The sequence below is a fragment of the Centruroides vittatus genome, unplaced genomic scaffold, assembly GCF_030686945.1.
Source record: "Centruroides vittatus isolate TY-2023 unplaced genomic scaffold, ASM3068694v2 contig_1804, whole genome shotgun sequence".
In the NCBI taxonomy this organism is placed as follows: domain Eukaryota; kingdom Metazoa; phylum Arthropoda; class Arachnida; order Scorpiones; family Buthidae; genus Centruroides; species Centruroides vittatus.
The window spans coordinates 95,378-112,902 of NW_027121104.1; the positions used below are offsets into that span (position 1 = coordinate 95,378).

At 38.4% G+C, this 17,525-nt stretch overlaps 1 protein-coding gene across 1 annotated transcript; it reads left to right on the plus strand.

Moving 5' to 3' along the window:
• Nucleotides 1-8,356: 8,356 nt before the first annotated feature.
• Nucleotides 8,357-9,202, plus strand: LOC136969778 (zinc finger imprinted 3-like). The gene has a single exon (XM_067264035.1). The coding sequence runs from the start codon at nucleotides 8,357-8,359 to the stop codon at nucleotides 9,200-9,202; it is 846 nt and encodes a 281-aa protein (XP_067120136.1).
• The last annotated feature ends 8,323 nt before the right edge of the window (nucleotides 9,203-17,525 follow it).

Below are 17,525 nucleotides of genomic sequence, written 5' to 3' on the forward strand. Positions count from 1 at the left end.
TCTTACTTCCGCCGGAAGAGCGGCCTGCACGGTTTAAACGCACCGTGTATTCGCTGCTTGACCGGCAAAACTGTTCTATCGCTCTGCCAGCCTTAAGCGGGCAGACGCACTAGTCCACTCCAACTAGCGGAAGTCTAGCACTTCCTCTAGTCTGTTCTTCACCTCCCTGCCTCTCCTTTGGTTGGCCGCTCTGAGCGCCCCAGGAGGCTTCTTCATCCCCCTTCCCTCTGTCTTTCGTCTGCACATTTGGTCATGGCAGCCTCACCGAGAGCATCGCCACTAATCACCGTCTTGGTTCCTCTTCACCCTCCGCACGGTTGTCAGCTGTGCCTCCCGATTCCTAGGGACTATTCGGACCATGCAGGGCTTGTGAAGCATTTAAAGCATGTACACGGTACCACCCTGGCGTTCGAGTGCCGCGCTTGCGGTCTGGTCCTCAACCTCCTTAAGCAGATGAAACTACATCAGCAACGCTCTGAGGTCTGCCGTAACAGCATTGCCGCTGCTCCTCCACCCCCGCCGCTTCCAGCTGACAGGAAAAAGGTGTGCATCCCGACCCGCCCACGGAAAAAATACTCGCCGAAGAAACGACGAAAGAGGCCCACTCCACTTACAGACAGCGACTCGTCTCCTGGCTCTCCGTCTAACGACTCACCGCCATGCTCTACCAACACGCGCCCAAGGCGACGTACTAGATCCATCATGGCTCCTTCTCCACCTGAGCATCAAGACAGTCCGTCCTCACAACTCGGGAACTCAATCTGCCAAAATCTAGGCACTGCCACCAGCAGCCAAGTCCGGCCCACCACTCCTAATACTGCCAACCCGAGTCCGGACACCTCTACAGCAAGGTCTACGAATGCCAGTCCACCTCCAAGGGATACCCAAATGGGTAGCTTGCAGCCAAGGGTCGTCTTAGAACGCTCCGACATCTGGTCCGGTCCTTCACCACCTCCCGCTCGTCCAGCGTTCGTCCCTTGCTCTTTCTCTCCCCTTAGGTCTACTCAAGTCAACCCGGTCGCCAGCAACAGCAGATCCTCACCAACGATTCCAACATCGGTCAACGAGAGCCAAGCAGTGGTCACCGTCCCCGCCTGGATAACGACATGGGTCACCAGATTTGACTCTGCCCTCGACGAGGACATGTTGGAAGTCATGCTTATGGACTTAACCAACCTAGTCTACAACATCTGCAACGTCGAACCAATCGATTTAAACCGTCGTTATACTCCCAGTCGACAACCTCGGCCTGACTCCGTTGCACAGGACGCCAGTGCCATCCAAAAGCTGTACCGCTCAAATAAGAAGAGAGCTTTCGCAGCCGTCACGGGTGAAGGCACAAGATACTGTGATATCCCTGACGAGACAATTCTAAATCACTTTAGATCTGTTCTAGGTGCTCCTCCACCCAGTCCGGACCCACCGCCGCTACCAAGCCTCGACCTCCACACCACTGACAACGACCCGCTGAGCCCCCTCTTCACTCCAGCCGAAGTCGCAGACCGTCTCCGTCGTGGCCGCAACACCGCTCCGGGACCTGACGGCATCAGATACAATCACTGGCGACGACTTGACCCCAGCGGCAGCATCCTGGCAGCTGTCTTCAACGCTGTTAAGCGCACAGCCCACATCCCATACTCCTGGCGCCTCTCCACCACAATTCTGGCTTACAAAAAAGGTCCCTATGAAGACATCAGCAATTGGAGACCAATTTCCTTATCCTGCACTCTGGGTAAATTGTACACCGCTTGTCTGGCAAACCGTCTTCTGAAATGGTGCGAGGTCAACGACCGCCTGTCACCCGCTCAGAAGGGATTCGTCCACTATGAGGGGTGTCAGGACCATAACTACATCCTGCAGTCCATAATCCAAGACGCCCGGCGTACTCGCCGCTCTTGCCACGTCGCCTGGCTGGACCTATGTAACGCCTTTGGGTCAATACCACATGAGACCTTATGGAAAAGCCTGAAATGGATTGGGCTGCATCCAAACTCGATAGATACCATCTCCCTTCTTTACTCTGGAGGAGCCACTCGTATCAGGTCGTCCTCGGGCTACCTGGAACCCATTCCAATACTTGCTGGAGTCCGGCAGGGCTGCCCCATCAGCCCTATTTTATTCAACATTGCGCTGGAAGTGGGCATCCGCCTTACCAACACCATCGACGCGGGGTACAACCTCCACGGCTGTAAGTTTGACGTACTTGCATACGCCGACGATGTTACTCTAATCAGCGACTCACAACAAGGACTAACTGATCAACTACAGCTTATGTCTAGCTGGGCCAAATGGGCAGGGGTCTCCTTCAACCCTAAAAAGTGCGCCTCCCTCTCTGTGGACGGCAAAGCACACACCACGGGCAACATTCGCTACCACATCCAAGGTAAGCATATTCCCATTCTAGGTCCGGACGATCTCTACAACCACCTGGGCGTCCCTACGGGATTTGCAACTGGTTGGACGAGCCCGAACCTCGCCAACACCATTCTCCAACACCTAGACAAGATAAATGCCTCCAAGCTGGCCCCTTGGCAACGGATCGACGCGGTGAACACGTTCCTGATCCCCAGGCTGATCTTCCACCTGTCACTGGGCACGACATCCAAAAAATCCATGGACAGTATCGACAAGGCAATCAAACGGTCTGCTCGCAAGTGGCTCAACCTCCCCCTCCGTGCCAGCCCTGAAATCCTATACCTTTCACATTCCATGGGTGGAGCAAACCTGCTCCCATGCAACACCCTGGTCGACGTAGCACAGGTAACACACGCCGTTCGCCTTCTGGATTCCAGAGACGCCAACGTTCGAGCCACCGCCACCAACACTCTCTCTGCGGTTGTCCGTAAGAGAATAGGGAGAGATCCCACCACGGCAGACAACTGTGTGTACCTTAATGGTACCATGGAAGGCGACTTTGGCTCAAAACCTACAGACATACGCTCCATGTGGACTAGACTTCGAGCCGCCTGCCGAAGACTCCGAAAGTGGATGCCTATCGAGTGGATCCCAGGAGAAGACTCACCCATCCTCACCATCGGCGGCAATCCGGTCAGGAAATCCACCTGCTCCCGGAACCTCAACGGCCTCATCCGCCTGAAACACCTCCAATCCCTCCAACAGAAACCAGATCAAGGAAAGGTGTTTAGAGCAACAGCCTCCAACTGGGAGAGTAACCACTTCCTTAAAGAAGGTAAGTTTACTCATTTTGCAGATTGGAGGTTCATCCATCGTGCGAGACTTAGCGTCGTCCCCCTTCGGGGTCACAAAAGATTTGGCAACACCAGGAAGAACTGCCGGAGATGCAACTATCCTAACGAAACTCTCCCACACGTCCTGTGCCATTGTCCTAACAACCTCGCTGCAGTGGCAAGACGTCACAATAACATCCTTCAAAGGCTTGTCAACGCCACTGACAAAGGCACTGCATGTGTCTACATTAACCAGCGTATCCCGGAAATATCACGTAACTGCCGCCCGGATCTTGCCATTATCAACGAAACAGCTAAAACAGCTACTATCATCGATGTAGCCACACCATTTGAAAATGGCGAGGAAGCTTTTGCCTTAGCTCGTGCGGAAAAAATAAGTAAGTATTCCGACATTGCTGACCACTTCCGAGCCAAAGGATTCGACACCTATATTGACGCATTTATCGTCGGTGCACTGGGAGGCTATGATCCGGCAAACGAAGCAGTACTTGGACGGCTCGCCATTGGTCGAAACTACGCCAAGTTGATGAAGAAACTGATGGTGAGCGACAACATCCGCTACAGCCGGGAAATATACATTAACCACGTCACCGGTAGCAGCAACCCACCATACCAACCCAGGAGACCCAACAATGTCCCTGCTAACAGGAACTAACTACCATCTCTTTGCTGCGGTTCTACACATGGACTAACTCTTTGTAATATACCCCTTTGTGTTATGTACATTCTCTTCTACAAGCTGGCTCTGTGCCCTTGTTTCGCGCAAGACACTCTGTATAGTTCGGCTGGCTCTGAGCCCGTGTCGTCGCGCTTATCATTTACCTTGTCACATACTCCTGTACATTCTTCTTTGCAAGCTGGCTTTGTGCCCTTGTTCCGCGCAAGACACTTTGTACAGTTTGGCTGGCCCTGAGCCCGTGTCGTCGCGCTTACCATTTCTAATCTCAAATACTCCTGTAAATATTTAAATTTTGAATTCCAATAAAAGGCTTTTAAATCTGTTCTTATCAGTGTAACTGTTGTATGTGTGTTATTATCAATGCTTGTTGCTGGATTATCCTGACAGGTTACGTGATCTTCATTAATGTTAGATGTTTCTGTCTGTCGATGTATTCGATCAGCAACCTGTTGTTTGATAAGTTCAAGTGTTGTTTGTGAAATAAGGTTGTTGTGTATAATTGTTCTTTTTTGATCAACAACCCTTTTGTTCGGTGACTGTGAGATGAAGATACTGTTGTGTGAATCTATGGTGTAGTTGTTGTCTGTATGCTGTCATGTTTGTTACGAGTTTTGTGATCGTGTAGTAAGTACGGATGATAAACTTATTCATTTCTACTGTCCATTTCATCCGTTGGCGTGGTTTTCCAGCCTTTGTGATCTGTGGATGCATTGCCACAGAAACACCAAGGCTAGGTTGGTTCCTCACATCTGTTGAGGGCATTGCTGTAGCCATGCTTGGGCCGGTGCTGCTTTCGCCACCGGTAACCAAGGGAGACTGTGGCCTATTTTTCGAACGTGAGCCTCTGCCTAAACCACGGACCTTGTTAACCCGGGCGACGTTCTAGCCGGTATCACACTTTGATCTGGTTATTACCATAATAAATATCTCCACAGAATGTGGGTGTGGTCACTATTAGCTTCATTTCTCTCCGTAGATTTTACTGGCATGGGTGTCCCTACCGGGAGCTTGTGCTCCAGCCTGCATTGCCCTATGGATCAGTAAAATTACTGGACTTTCTGACCACGACCAGGTGGTGACCACGGGAGAGTTATTATTATTATTATTATTATCATCATCATCATCAGCATCATCATCATCAGCATCATCATCATTTTCATCAACTCATCTCGATTAGAAACTTGTTTTCATTTTATAATATAATCCTACTTATAATGATTTGTATCACACATCATACTTATAGGCAGTGCCCCATAACTAGTTTTTGGCGTTTAAGAAGTGATGTGAAGAAGAAATAAGTGATGTAATAAAACATGTAATCATATATTATCATATTAATTACTGAAAATATACTCAGTTATATTTTATATTTAAAGTTGTTTCTAAGTATATTTTAACACAAAAAATATCTAAATTTCACTACAGAAATCAAGAAAGAAGAAGTAAAAGAGAATTATGATGTAAAACATGGCATAAAATCAGAATGTGAAGTTGTTTTGAAAAAATTGAAAATTGAAGTAAAAACTGAAGATTGTAAGGAAGTGGTTCATTTCCCAGATGATAATAAACAGGTAATGGTAAGTAATACTAATTTTAAAATATTTTACGCATTATAAGTGAAATTTTAATATTAACTGTTTTCTGAATAACCGGTTGAAAATGTAGCTCAATACCACTAATATAAAATCATAATTAAATCGAAATTGAATGATGTGTTTCGTGCCATAGGTTCGCCGCTCCTGTTATAGAGTATGAGTTCATATAGATTTTTTTTTTTTTTTTTTGTTTTCGAAGTGGTTAATCAAAGTGAATGCATCTGAAGTCGAATGTGTACTTTATTAAGATGAAATATTGCCAAATAAATACGATTGACCACATATATAAATTAAATTATAGTCCTGCTAATTCTTAAACTTTTGCCGAAGGTATGTGTTCAGATATATTTGACGCGAGACACTATTGTATCCGTAGATATACAAAATCGGTGAGGAAAATAGAAGTCCATATATTTATATATAATCTACTGTATTTATTTTATATAATGCTGCGTTTATACACAGGCGAAAAGAGGGGAAAACAAGCGAAAGAGTTCTTTTGGGATCAGAATTCTCACTCGCAAAGCAGTTTATGCAGAAAAAGAAAACGGAAATGAACCAGTTTCTTTAGAGAAAGTTCAACAGGTTGAAATTTTTCAAATTTTTTTTTTCTCCCGAGTTGGAGATGCAGTAGTTCGCAACTTTACTTCCGCGCAATGACTACAATAAAATGGCTACAATGGACAACGCCGAGAATCTGTCGAACGTAAAGGAAATGATCCGAGAAGCTGCAGAAAATCAGAGCATCAGAATCACAAATGAAAGGAAAAAAATGTTAATAGAATAGTTTCGTTTTATTTTTCTTTAACACTATTTCGTTGTAAAATTCTTTCCTCTTTTGCATGAATGCTGGAATGGAAACAAGGACAACAGATATGTGACCTCTTCCATTTCTCACGTCTACATAAACTCAGCCTTACTAAACCACGCGCCAATTGTTTCGATGATATAATTACTATTGTAAATTTACTTGTTAGTTTTTAATCTAATCAAGTTTAAACATAAAAATAAAGTTATCTATTGATTTTTGTAAAAGCGATTCCTGAGATAAATCGGAATGCCTCCCATGTATAGTTATAGACTTGGATGGGAACCTCCAGTTAAAAAGTGATTTCACAAATGGAAGTCTGCTTTTATTTACAAATTCTCATCTTTTAACATTGCGATGAATTAATGGACAGATAAATGTGCTAATCCACTCCACTGTATGCTATTTTCTAGGGTAAAATTGTATATAAAATAAACTAGACAGTGATTTTTCTATAGATCATATTGCTAATAAATCTCACGAATTTCATTTAAAATTATTAATTTTTCGCTTAAAGTACGTAGCCTACCCACAAATATATTTAAATATTAAAGTGTACCATATAATGGCAAAATGATGACAAAACTTAATGGTGTATTTTTCGACACTAATAATTATCCATTTTGCGTCATTAGCAAATCAGTTTTCATATGCTTATTATGATTTCAACCAGACCCCACAGTGTTGAGAGCTAGATAATGCCGATTATTATCTAACATTCATTAAATTAGGAGGCTTCAGTTAGAAATCCTTCGAGCGCATGTTAACGTCCTTTACTTTTATCGTGTTCGATGGGCTGTTTGATTTATAAAAGAAATTTTATACTAAGTTATAGTTTTATTATCGATATTATTGCTATCGTCAAGGTTATAATATACAAAAAAGAAAATTTAAATTAGATCTTTATAACGGTTATTCCTTCGCTAATTCTTAAAACAAAAAATAACAACAATTTCAGGTTTGATAAGAAGTTAGAGGCGTTACTAGTGGGGGTGAGAGAGGGAGAAAGTGAGTAGGAACACTTACCTGGAGGAGGCACCAAATGGCTTTGGCTTTGGCTTTGGCTTTGGCTATTTGATGTCTCATCCTTTCATAATTGTCATAAAGCACACTAGTTCTGTGCACTTACGTAGACCGAATTTCACCTTACCGGGAGCACTACACTCCAGTACTTAGACTTCCAGGTAAACTCCGTGAAACTTTTGTGAGACTGAGTTACAACAAGTTGGTAAAATTCATCCAATAATAATTATTTTTTAACTAGTATTTTGTTTTATAAAGTAGTCAAAATTCATTTTACTTTTTGAAAATACTTAACATTAATATTTTCCTTTCCAAATACAGGTTTGTATCAAAAGACTCTGTGCAGTAAAAGATGATGAGAATCAAACCTTTAAAGATTACGAAAAAAGTAAGTTATATTTTAATTTATTTAATTTAAAATATATGCTCTCCGCCTCAAATTAGTAGTGTCTTGCCCCTGTCTAATTTTACTACTAACTTATAAATATATGATTTATTAAATATTTTATAAATGACATCACAATAGAAAACATAAATGGCTACACGTTCCCTACCCATGGTTTAGATTCGTAATTCTTAATCTTTTTTAGTTAATAGTGAACTCACAAGTTTTGATAGTTTACTCACGAATAAACACAGCGTTGAAGATCTGCATTCTTTTATATTAAAAAAAATCTAGCAACAAGTTGCTTAACTTTCCCGGTTTTTATTAGCATTTACTTTAAAAAATAACTTCTATACTATTAATAATAATGCAGTGGCGTCATCTGTTGAAATTTTATTATAAAAAAAAATTATATAATTTTAAGGAAAATAACAAATATTGTGTTTAAGAAAATGTTCGATTTATAAAAATTATTATAATAATTTTAATTTTTACAGGATGTAATGATTTTTCATCCAATGTTGATAACGCTTATAACAGGAGAGAAAGCTTGAGAAAATACAGACTTACATCTACTAGAAAAAACTTTCTGCAATTTCTCACACAGAGAAATATATTTGTAAAAAGTATATAACTGAAAGAAAGCATCAGTGTGCAATGTGTCTGAGATATTTTACAAACAATATTGTTTTGAAGCGTCATCTTTTCATGCACATTAAGAGTACACCATTTTCGTGTCGTGTGTGCAAAGAACCGCTTTTCTCAGAAGATACATTGAAGAAGCATGTAACGAAACACGGCATTCGACATAAAGAAGTAACAAAACCTCCTAATTCATCTACGATACAGTCAGAAAATCTCCAGGAAAGTTGCTCAAAGAAGAGGAAGAAGAAGAGGAAGAAACCCCTGAGGATTCACACTTGTAACCTTTGTGGTAAGAGTTATAAAACGACAAATCTTTTTATATTACATTGTAAATATCACTTTTACAAGAAACGGTTTAAGTGTGAAATTTGCAAAAAAGATTTTATGACTAAAAGAGTGTATAAGAGACATAAAGGTAGACATTCCGAAGAAACACCATTCTCTTGCGCCATTTGTGAAAATAAATATAAATATAAAGATGCTCTAATGTGTCATTTAGTATCTCACACCACAGAAAAACTTCATCGTTGCAATATTTGTGAGAAAAGTTTTAAACACAAATGTAGTTTATACAGACATCAAAAATGTCACGATGAAATATTCCCGTTCGAGTGCAAAATTTGCAGAAAGAAATTTAAATGTAAGAAGGGTTTAGAATTTCATCAGAAAGGAAAATGTAAAGAATTTCCTTATTTTTGTAATATCTGCAAGAAAGGGTTTGAATATCAATCTCGTCTTAATAAACACAATGCTGTTCACCACAATAATAAAAGATCTTACCGCTGCGCCATTTGTGACGATAGGTTTAAAGTTCAATGTTATCTGAAAAAACATATGAAGAGAAAACACTTTGAATAAAAGGAAAATTATATTCCTCATTTCCCTCATCCGAAATAAACTTCGGATTTTTCACATGTTTCGGATAAGAACTTCAAAGAAAGTAATGTGATATTTTTCATCTCTCGGAAAGTGGTAGATGGTTACAGGTGAAACTTTCGCATAGAATTTTTACATTTAAAATATTTCATTGTAAGTTATTTGATTTTATGAAAGTACAAACGATGTATAATGCTCATAATCTATATATATAAAAATGAATGTATGTCTGTGTGTGTGTGTGTGTGTGTTTGTCCTTCATGCATTACCATACCATTTATCCGATTGCCATGAAACTTTGGGAAGTTGTTTAATACACTCCCACAAAGGTTTCTGGCATATGTGAAGACCACCATTTCCCCCCTTCAAAAATATATTTATATATGGATTAAGGCTTTTATGTCCAACAGATGGCGCTAACTTCCGACGACCTAAGTTTGCTTCTCTGTGAGGCATTGTTTTTCTGTGAGAACGGACTAAACCAGATCATTTTCTATCTATCTATATAAATAAAATATAACGTTCGTTTGTTCCTACCGATTCCTTTGAAATTTTGACACTACGTTGCATTCGAATACGCACGTGTTTTTATATAATACACATGTCGAAATTCCCCCACTGGGGGGAGAGGGACAGGATTAACGCTTACTGTGAAGAACTCGGCTTCTATTTATACTATTTTGCATGCGTTTTTTGCGTTTTTAATTGCGTTTTAATAGGTTACGTCAACAGAATATATACTAAAAAGAGATTTTTCGATATTTCCTTGCGGGGGAGAGGGACAGGATTAAGGCTTACTGTGAAGAACTCAACTTTTATTATACTATTTTAGACGTGTGTTTGATTGCGTTTTAATAGGGTACGTCAACAGAATATACACTAAAAAGGTATTTTTCGATATTCCCTTGCGAAGGAGAGGGACAGAATTAAGGCTTACTGTGAAGAACTCGGCTTTTATTATACTATTTTACATGCGGTTTTTTGCGTTTTTAATTGCGTTTTAATAAGTGACGTCAACAGAATATACACTAAAAAAGGGATTTTTCGATATTCCCCAGCGGGGAAAGGGACAGAATTAAGGCTTACCGTGAAGAACTCGGCTTCTATTTATACTATTTTACATGCGGTTTTTTGCGTTTTTAATTGCGTTTTAATAGGTGACGTCAACAGAATATACACTAAAAAGGGATTTTTCGATATTCCCCAGCGGGGAAAGGGACAGAATTAAGGCTTACCGTGAAGAACTCGGCTTCTATTTATACTATTTTACATGCGGTTTTTTGCGTTTTTAATTGCGTTTTAATAGGTGACGTCAACAGAATATACACTAAAAAGGGATTTTTCGATATTCCCCAGCGGGGAAAGGGACAGAATTAAGGCTTACCGTGAAGAACTCGGCTTCTATTTATACTATTTTACATGCTTTTTTTTGCGTTTTTAATTGCGTTTTAATAGGTGACGTCAACAGAATATACACTAAAAAGGGATTTTTTGAAATTTCCCCCACGGGGAAGTGTTACACATTTATAATAGATACATTTTGAGCCACAACAACGTGTGGCCGGGTCAGCTAGTCTATATATATAAAAACGAATGTATGTCTGTCTGTGTGTGTGTGTGTTTGTCTTTCATGCATTACCACACCATTTATCCGATTGCCATGAAACTTTGGATAGTTGTTTAATACACTCCCGCGAAGGTTTGTGGCATATGTGAAGATCACCATTTCCCCCCTTTCAAAAATATATTTATATATAGATTAAGGCTTTTATGTCTAACAGATGGCGCTAACTTCAGACGACCTAAGTTTGCTTTTCTGTGAGGCATTATGCTTTCTGTGAGAATGACTAAAGCAGATCATTTTCTACCTATCTATATAAATAAAATACAACGTTTGTTTGTTCCTACCGATTCCTTCGAAATTTTGACACAACGTTGCATTCGAATACGCACGTGTTTTTATATAATATACATGTCGAAATTCCCCCTACTGGGGGGAGATGGACAGGATTAAGGCTTACCGTGAAGAACTTGGCTTCTATTATACTATTTTAGATGCGGTTTTTTGCGTTTTTAATTGCGTTTTAATAGGTTACGTCAACAGAATATACACTAAAAAGGGATTTTTCGATATTCCCCAGCGGGGAGAGGGACAGGATTAAGGCTTACTGTGAAGAACTCGGCTTCTATTTATACTATTTTACATGCGGTTTTTGCGTTTTTAATTGCGTTTTAATAGGTTACGTCAACAGAATATACACTAAAAAGGGATTTTTCGATATTCCCCAGCGGGAAAGGGACAGGATTAAGGCTTACTGTGAAGAACTCGGCTTCTATTTATACTATTTTAGATGCGGTTTTTGCGTTTTTAATTGCGTTTTAATAGGGTACGTCAAGAGAATGTACACTAAGAAGGGATTTTTTGAAATTCCCCCCACGGGGGAAATGTTATACATTTATAATAGAAACATTTTGAGCCACAACAACGTGTGGCCGGGTCAGCTAGTTATATATATATATATTTAATTTCAAGCAATTTTGCAATAAGAATGTATTCTGAACATGTATTGATGTTACCACAAAATACATGTTTCCAGATTGTATTAATCAGAAATTACAGTCCGAGTTCTTGTGTTGTTCCAGAAAATATCAAGAGATCTTTTTCACAACCTTATTCCTTGTCATTTTTGATATTTGTAAAAAATCTTTCAGTATGAATACAGCTTGACCCTTGATAATCCGACGCTTTTGTAATCCGACATCTCAGTAGTCCGACGCACCTCCCGTCAAGGTCACCGTTGTCCCGTCCCGTTACGTGTCTGCTTGCACAGAAGGATCGCGACACGAATCTCCCCACTCAATTCTTATACGATGACACACATTTCTTGTGTTTTCCGTGAGCAGTTCTGTACGTACTGTATTATTTATGCCTATACATACTGTATGCACATTTATTAGCTTCCATATTTCTTTTAATAAACATGTTTTATTGTTAACCGAAATGAGTGTTTCATTTCCATATTAACCTAGGCAGCATTTTACTCATAAAATGTAGGAATATTGTAGGCTACTGCTAGCAAAACAATGCCAAATATGTAATCACTTTCGGTAATCCGGACACTTTTTGTAATCCGACACCCCTTTGGTCCCATACCTGTCGGATTATCAAGGGTCGGCTGTAATTCATTTGGGAAGGAGAATAAATTTGTTTGCATTTGAAACAACTGTCAAGTGGACAAAAACTTTGCAAGTAGAGTGTAAAAATGACAGTTTTATTTTCTAAATTTTTTCTAAATTTAATTTAATATTCGTATCTTTAGTTTTATTCATCAAAAGTGATGTTCAAAACACGATTTTAATTAATAAAACTATATTGATTCTGAGAACATTTAATTGCTATAATTTTTTTGTGTGTACCAGAAGTAAAGTTTTCATGCACAAGATTTATCTCTCTGCGCATCCTAACAACTATATTCTAATAATAGTAACCGTAATATGTGACCAAAATTGATTTTGTAAGCAAAAGACGAGCAAGAGAATTTATCGATTTTAGATTTTTCAGTTTGTATTAAGAAATTTATAATTTTAGTTGAGAGCTTGTTAAATTTCTTGTGAATATAATGTACAAGTAACTTTTTAATGAAGTCATAATACAATTGTTCCGTTAATGTAATTTTCTCCTATGTTAAATCCTGTCTTTTGTTTTCAGTTCACATTGGTATTATTCATTTTGTCTTTCAATTGGTTTTGTAAAAGTTGTGTCATTCTAGGTTTTCACGTTTTTATTTGCATTACTGTTAAATGTGAAATGAGAAAACTTTTATGTAATTTTATTTTATAAATTTCTTCTACTATTATGTAACTATCTGACATTATTTTTTGGTTGCGCTTATCAATGTCCGCCGAATGCGTAAAACCGCAACATTCGTAATTAGCTGTCTGTTGGCGTGGATTTGCGCCTGATAAGCGTATGACTTAGTGGAGTTTTTTTCGCGTATCTAACATCTAAATAGTAACCCCTTTCCCATAGCAATATACCTTTTTGGCAGGTCACCCATGTGTTGCGATGCTGCACCTCATCAAACCAAACTCTTTGATTGTTTAATTTTTATAATAATAATCGAGGCTATTGTATCGTTAAAAATTATTTCATTTTGTACAAACAAAATAAATATATTGAAGAATATAAAAACACGAAAATTACACTTTAGAAGTAAATCTAGTATCAAAAACGTTCGATTCAGCACGACACAGTCCGACTGAAAATCGTTCGGATAACCGGCGATTCGGATTACCGGGGTTCGGATTAACGACTCTCTACTGTACTGTATATTTTAGTCTTTTAAATTGAGATACCTAAATAAGGGGCGGCGAATTTTTTTCCGCCCCGGGCGGCTGACACCCAGGCTACGCCACTGAGCCTATTATAGTACCCTTAGTGCGCATATCACCATACGCCACTGATCGACACTCAAGCTGAGAAAGGGGATTCCCCGAATTGCAGATCGAAACTGGATTGGTCGTAAGTGCGAGTGGTCGTTAAGCAGATAGGTCGTAAAGTGAGGAGTACCTGTATTTATAATTATTGATAGTAATCTAGGTTAGTATTGCGAAGTCCATCATTTCCCTCTCACAAAAATTTCGTTATTATTGTATCTATCTTTCTATATATTATATTTGTGAATTGTCATTTATACTACATTATCTGTATAATTTTAGTTTTAATTACTATTTTAATCCTTTTTCTAATAATGTATTATTTAATTAATCAGTTAGAATTTTTTTTTGTATTTTAAACTCTGTTTATTTTATACCTTTTTTTTTGTTCTGTCTGGTTGTATAAAAAAAAAAAGAAGAAAAAGAAAGTAAGCCCGATTTTTCACTTTTAGCGAACCCCTTTCCAAATTTTTTGTAATATCGACTTAAAATAATTTAGAGAAACAAATTAGAACAAAATATGTATCGATTAATCGTTATAAATCTCACAACATGCGAAGGACAAGATGAGGAGGGAATGCTCGTCGTTTCCCCTTTTTCGACGGTGTTATATGACAGATGGTATGCTATCCATGTTACATGGACACACATCATTCTTCATTGACAAGAGAGGAGGAGGACCATAGATGACCAGTCATGCATTTTACAAATTACTTTACCTTCCTCCGGAACTAAAGCATGATTGGTGAAAAACAAAGAATAATAGAAAGTGATGAAATTAACGCAGAGTAAGATGGAATTAGCAGAATGAGAAATAATTGAAAGAGTGAGACAGAATTGAGAAAGTGAAAAAGAATTGGAAGGGTGAAAGAGGATTGGAACTGACTGGACAGGGAATTGACCAGGAAAGAGACAACCGACCTACTGAAGGACCTAGTGAAGGACCAAGTAAAGGAACAAGAAGACGAAAAGAAAGAGGAGAAGACAACTCTTTACCTGGTATGTTGTGACTCATAACATACCAGCACAACATACATAGCTCCGATTTGGCTTCTAAATTCAAGATGCATTTACAAAAGCGCATGAAAGATCGCCGAAGAAATGAGTTGAGTGGCTTTTTATGCTACCTACAAAATCCTCATAGTGACAATTTGGCTGGCGATGATGAAATAAAGCATACATTTTCAAGTCCGAGCAAGGTCCTGATAAAAAGCCAGATTGTTTCATTAATTGAAAGATTAAATGGTAAAAGTTAAAATAAAAAATGAAGAGGAAAAACGAAATATGCAAGTCGAGCCTACAAATACAGAAAAAGTGATTTGACGCTCAAGCTTCAGCTGGAAATAGAAAACAGCATGAAAATGATGTCTCCTGAAGCATTAAATGAAAATGATTTTTTCAAAATTGTTAAGAAAGAAATGAACCTGTATGAGTCTTCATATTCTAATCGGAGCTATAACGTAGAGCGGGCTTATAATTTGCTACAACTATATTTTTTTAAAAGTTCATACAGAAATATCCTTAAATTTAACTCAAAATTCATAAGTTTGAAGAATATTTTACCTTAACTTGACTAAAAGTGCCCGTTATCCGGAACGAAGTGAAGCGAAAGCAATGTCCTAAATTAACCTATCACCTCTTTAATGCAAAATAGAGTAAAATAGAAAGCAGATTTAAAGTAGAATCACATATAAATTGTGTATGATTCACGTTTATTTACAATAATATATTCCAAAGACAAAATTTTGTCTCGATATTTGGAAAATTAGCAGAAGCTGTTCTACAAATCCAATTCTTTCATTGATAAATGGTAATGAGTCAGAAATTTTTAGATTTTAACGATAATACCGAAAACTTAATTTTTAATTACTATAAATATTCAGAGGTGGATTCTAGGAACAATAATTGTTCACCATATATCACGTGGGTTTTCGTAGCTACGAACTATCACGTGAGTTGGTGACGAAAACTTTAAAGTATTAAATAATTGCAAGAAAGAATTTAATACAGATACCAAAACATTTTGTAGAAGAATTAAATCAGAACCTTTAGAACATAAAAATATACAGGTGAGTAAAATGTTCTTTTGTATACGACTCTTGAGTTGCTTTAAGGTCAATCAGGCCTAAAATCGTGTTAGTCTACTCAAGGTCACTCCTATTTTCGATAAAATCGTTTAGAGATGAACGATGATCGAGAGACTTATCATCACAAAATAGAAAACCTAAACTTATTCCTTAACAAAATAATCCAGCAACGAGTTGCGTAGCTTTCCCGGCAAAAAACTTCAAAATTGTATGTGGCAGCATCTGTTATAAAAAGATTTTTAATAAAATTTCCTACTATTAGTTATAAAATGGCAAAAAGCTTAATTTCGAGATTAGAGATGAATTTTAAAAAAAAAAAAAAAAAAAAAAATTGTAAATTTTAATAACAAGTAAAATCTTTTTGGAGATTTCCAAAGACTGAGGGTCAAATTTAAGAAAATTGTTATACTTTCGCATTTCGTATGCATATAGGACTTATTCTAATTGCAAAAAACAAAATACAATTAACGAACAATTCTTTATTGTGATATGGTTACAATGCCGGGCTGCAATTCTTAATGATATTTTTAATTTACTTAAAAATATATGCTCTTCATCTGAAATTAGTAGTGGCTTACCCTGTATATTATACTTTTCTTGTTGACAAGACTATGGTTTTGTTTATAAAATCGTACTGCCGTTTATATTACCAGCTTAAAGGTATGAAGAAGTACACGTCAAGAGTTGATATTTGGCAAAAAAAGGGTTGATTAGGTGCCAAAATCATTTGCGCATAAAAGAAATCCAGACTTGTAGGTAGTCAGGGGACCGAGAACCGAGTCAAAATAAATTACATAATGGCGACCTCTTCTACAAACAGGCAAATCAGGCACCTCACCCCACCGAAGTCAGGTGGGGAGAGTACCACCCGCAGTCGTTCTAGAAAGTGAACTCTGACCTTAGGACTGAACACGTAGTATTTTCTTTGTTAAATAAAATTTTTAATCTAATTTTGTAAATTTGGAAGTGCGTCAAATATGAAGTTAAAACAGGGTTTTATGTCGTTACAAACGGGTATTTTAACATTATCTAGTATAGTAAAATCGTGGGACCGATAAAAATTTGACGTGTAGGGCAGAAGACGCCACCGCGTGACCTTCGCCCTCTGACTTCACTTTGCTCCCGAACTCCAACGAGGAGAGACAACTTTTCACTTCACGTTCGTTAACTTTTCGAGTCGACAGGCGTGCAGATCTTGGATTTGTATTATATCTCGACACTATTGTAAATATCGCGTAGCCCATCCAATAAAGTAAATTATTTGCCTGGGTCATTTCTCAGTTAATTTTTACCCGCAGAACAAAAGACGTGGACATCACGGACAAGGTAGGACGTGCCACGCCGCTAAAGACGGGTGTCGTTACATCCGATGACGTTATAATCGGGTTAAACTGTATATTATTTGAGCAAAATAAAAAATAATTTCGGACGATACAATAACCACGATTATTTTTTTCAAAAACGGGAAATATTCGATAGGCGTGGAGAAAAATTCAACCCGGCCGACACGCAACGGAAAGAAATTTCGACATTAGATAGGTTAATTTCACCGAAAATGCATCGTGGACGACCTCGTGAACGTGGCTGGCGAAGTTTGAACGATTGCGCTCAAAACCAGCGATACCAAAGAAGATTGGAAAATGAGATCGAGACCAGTCTTGAGTGTCAAAGTGATTCCGCTTAGTAGTGTCTCCGAGACAGTTATTAATAAACTACTTTAAATACGTATTCGTATAATATCAGACTCATATAATTGGGCTAAAATTTGAATAGATTGTAGA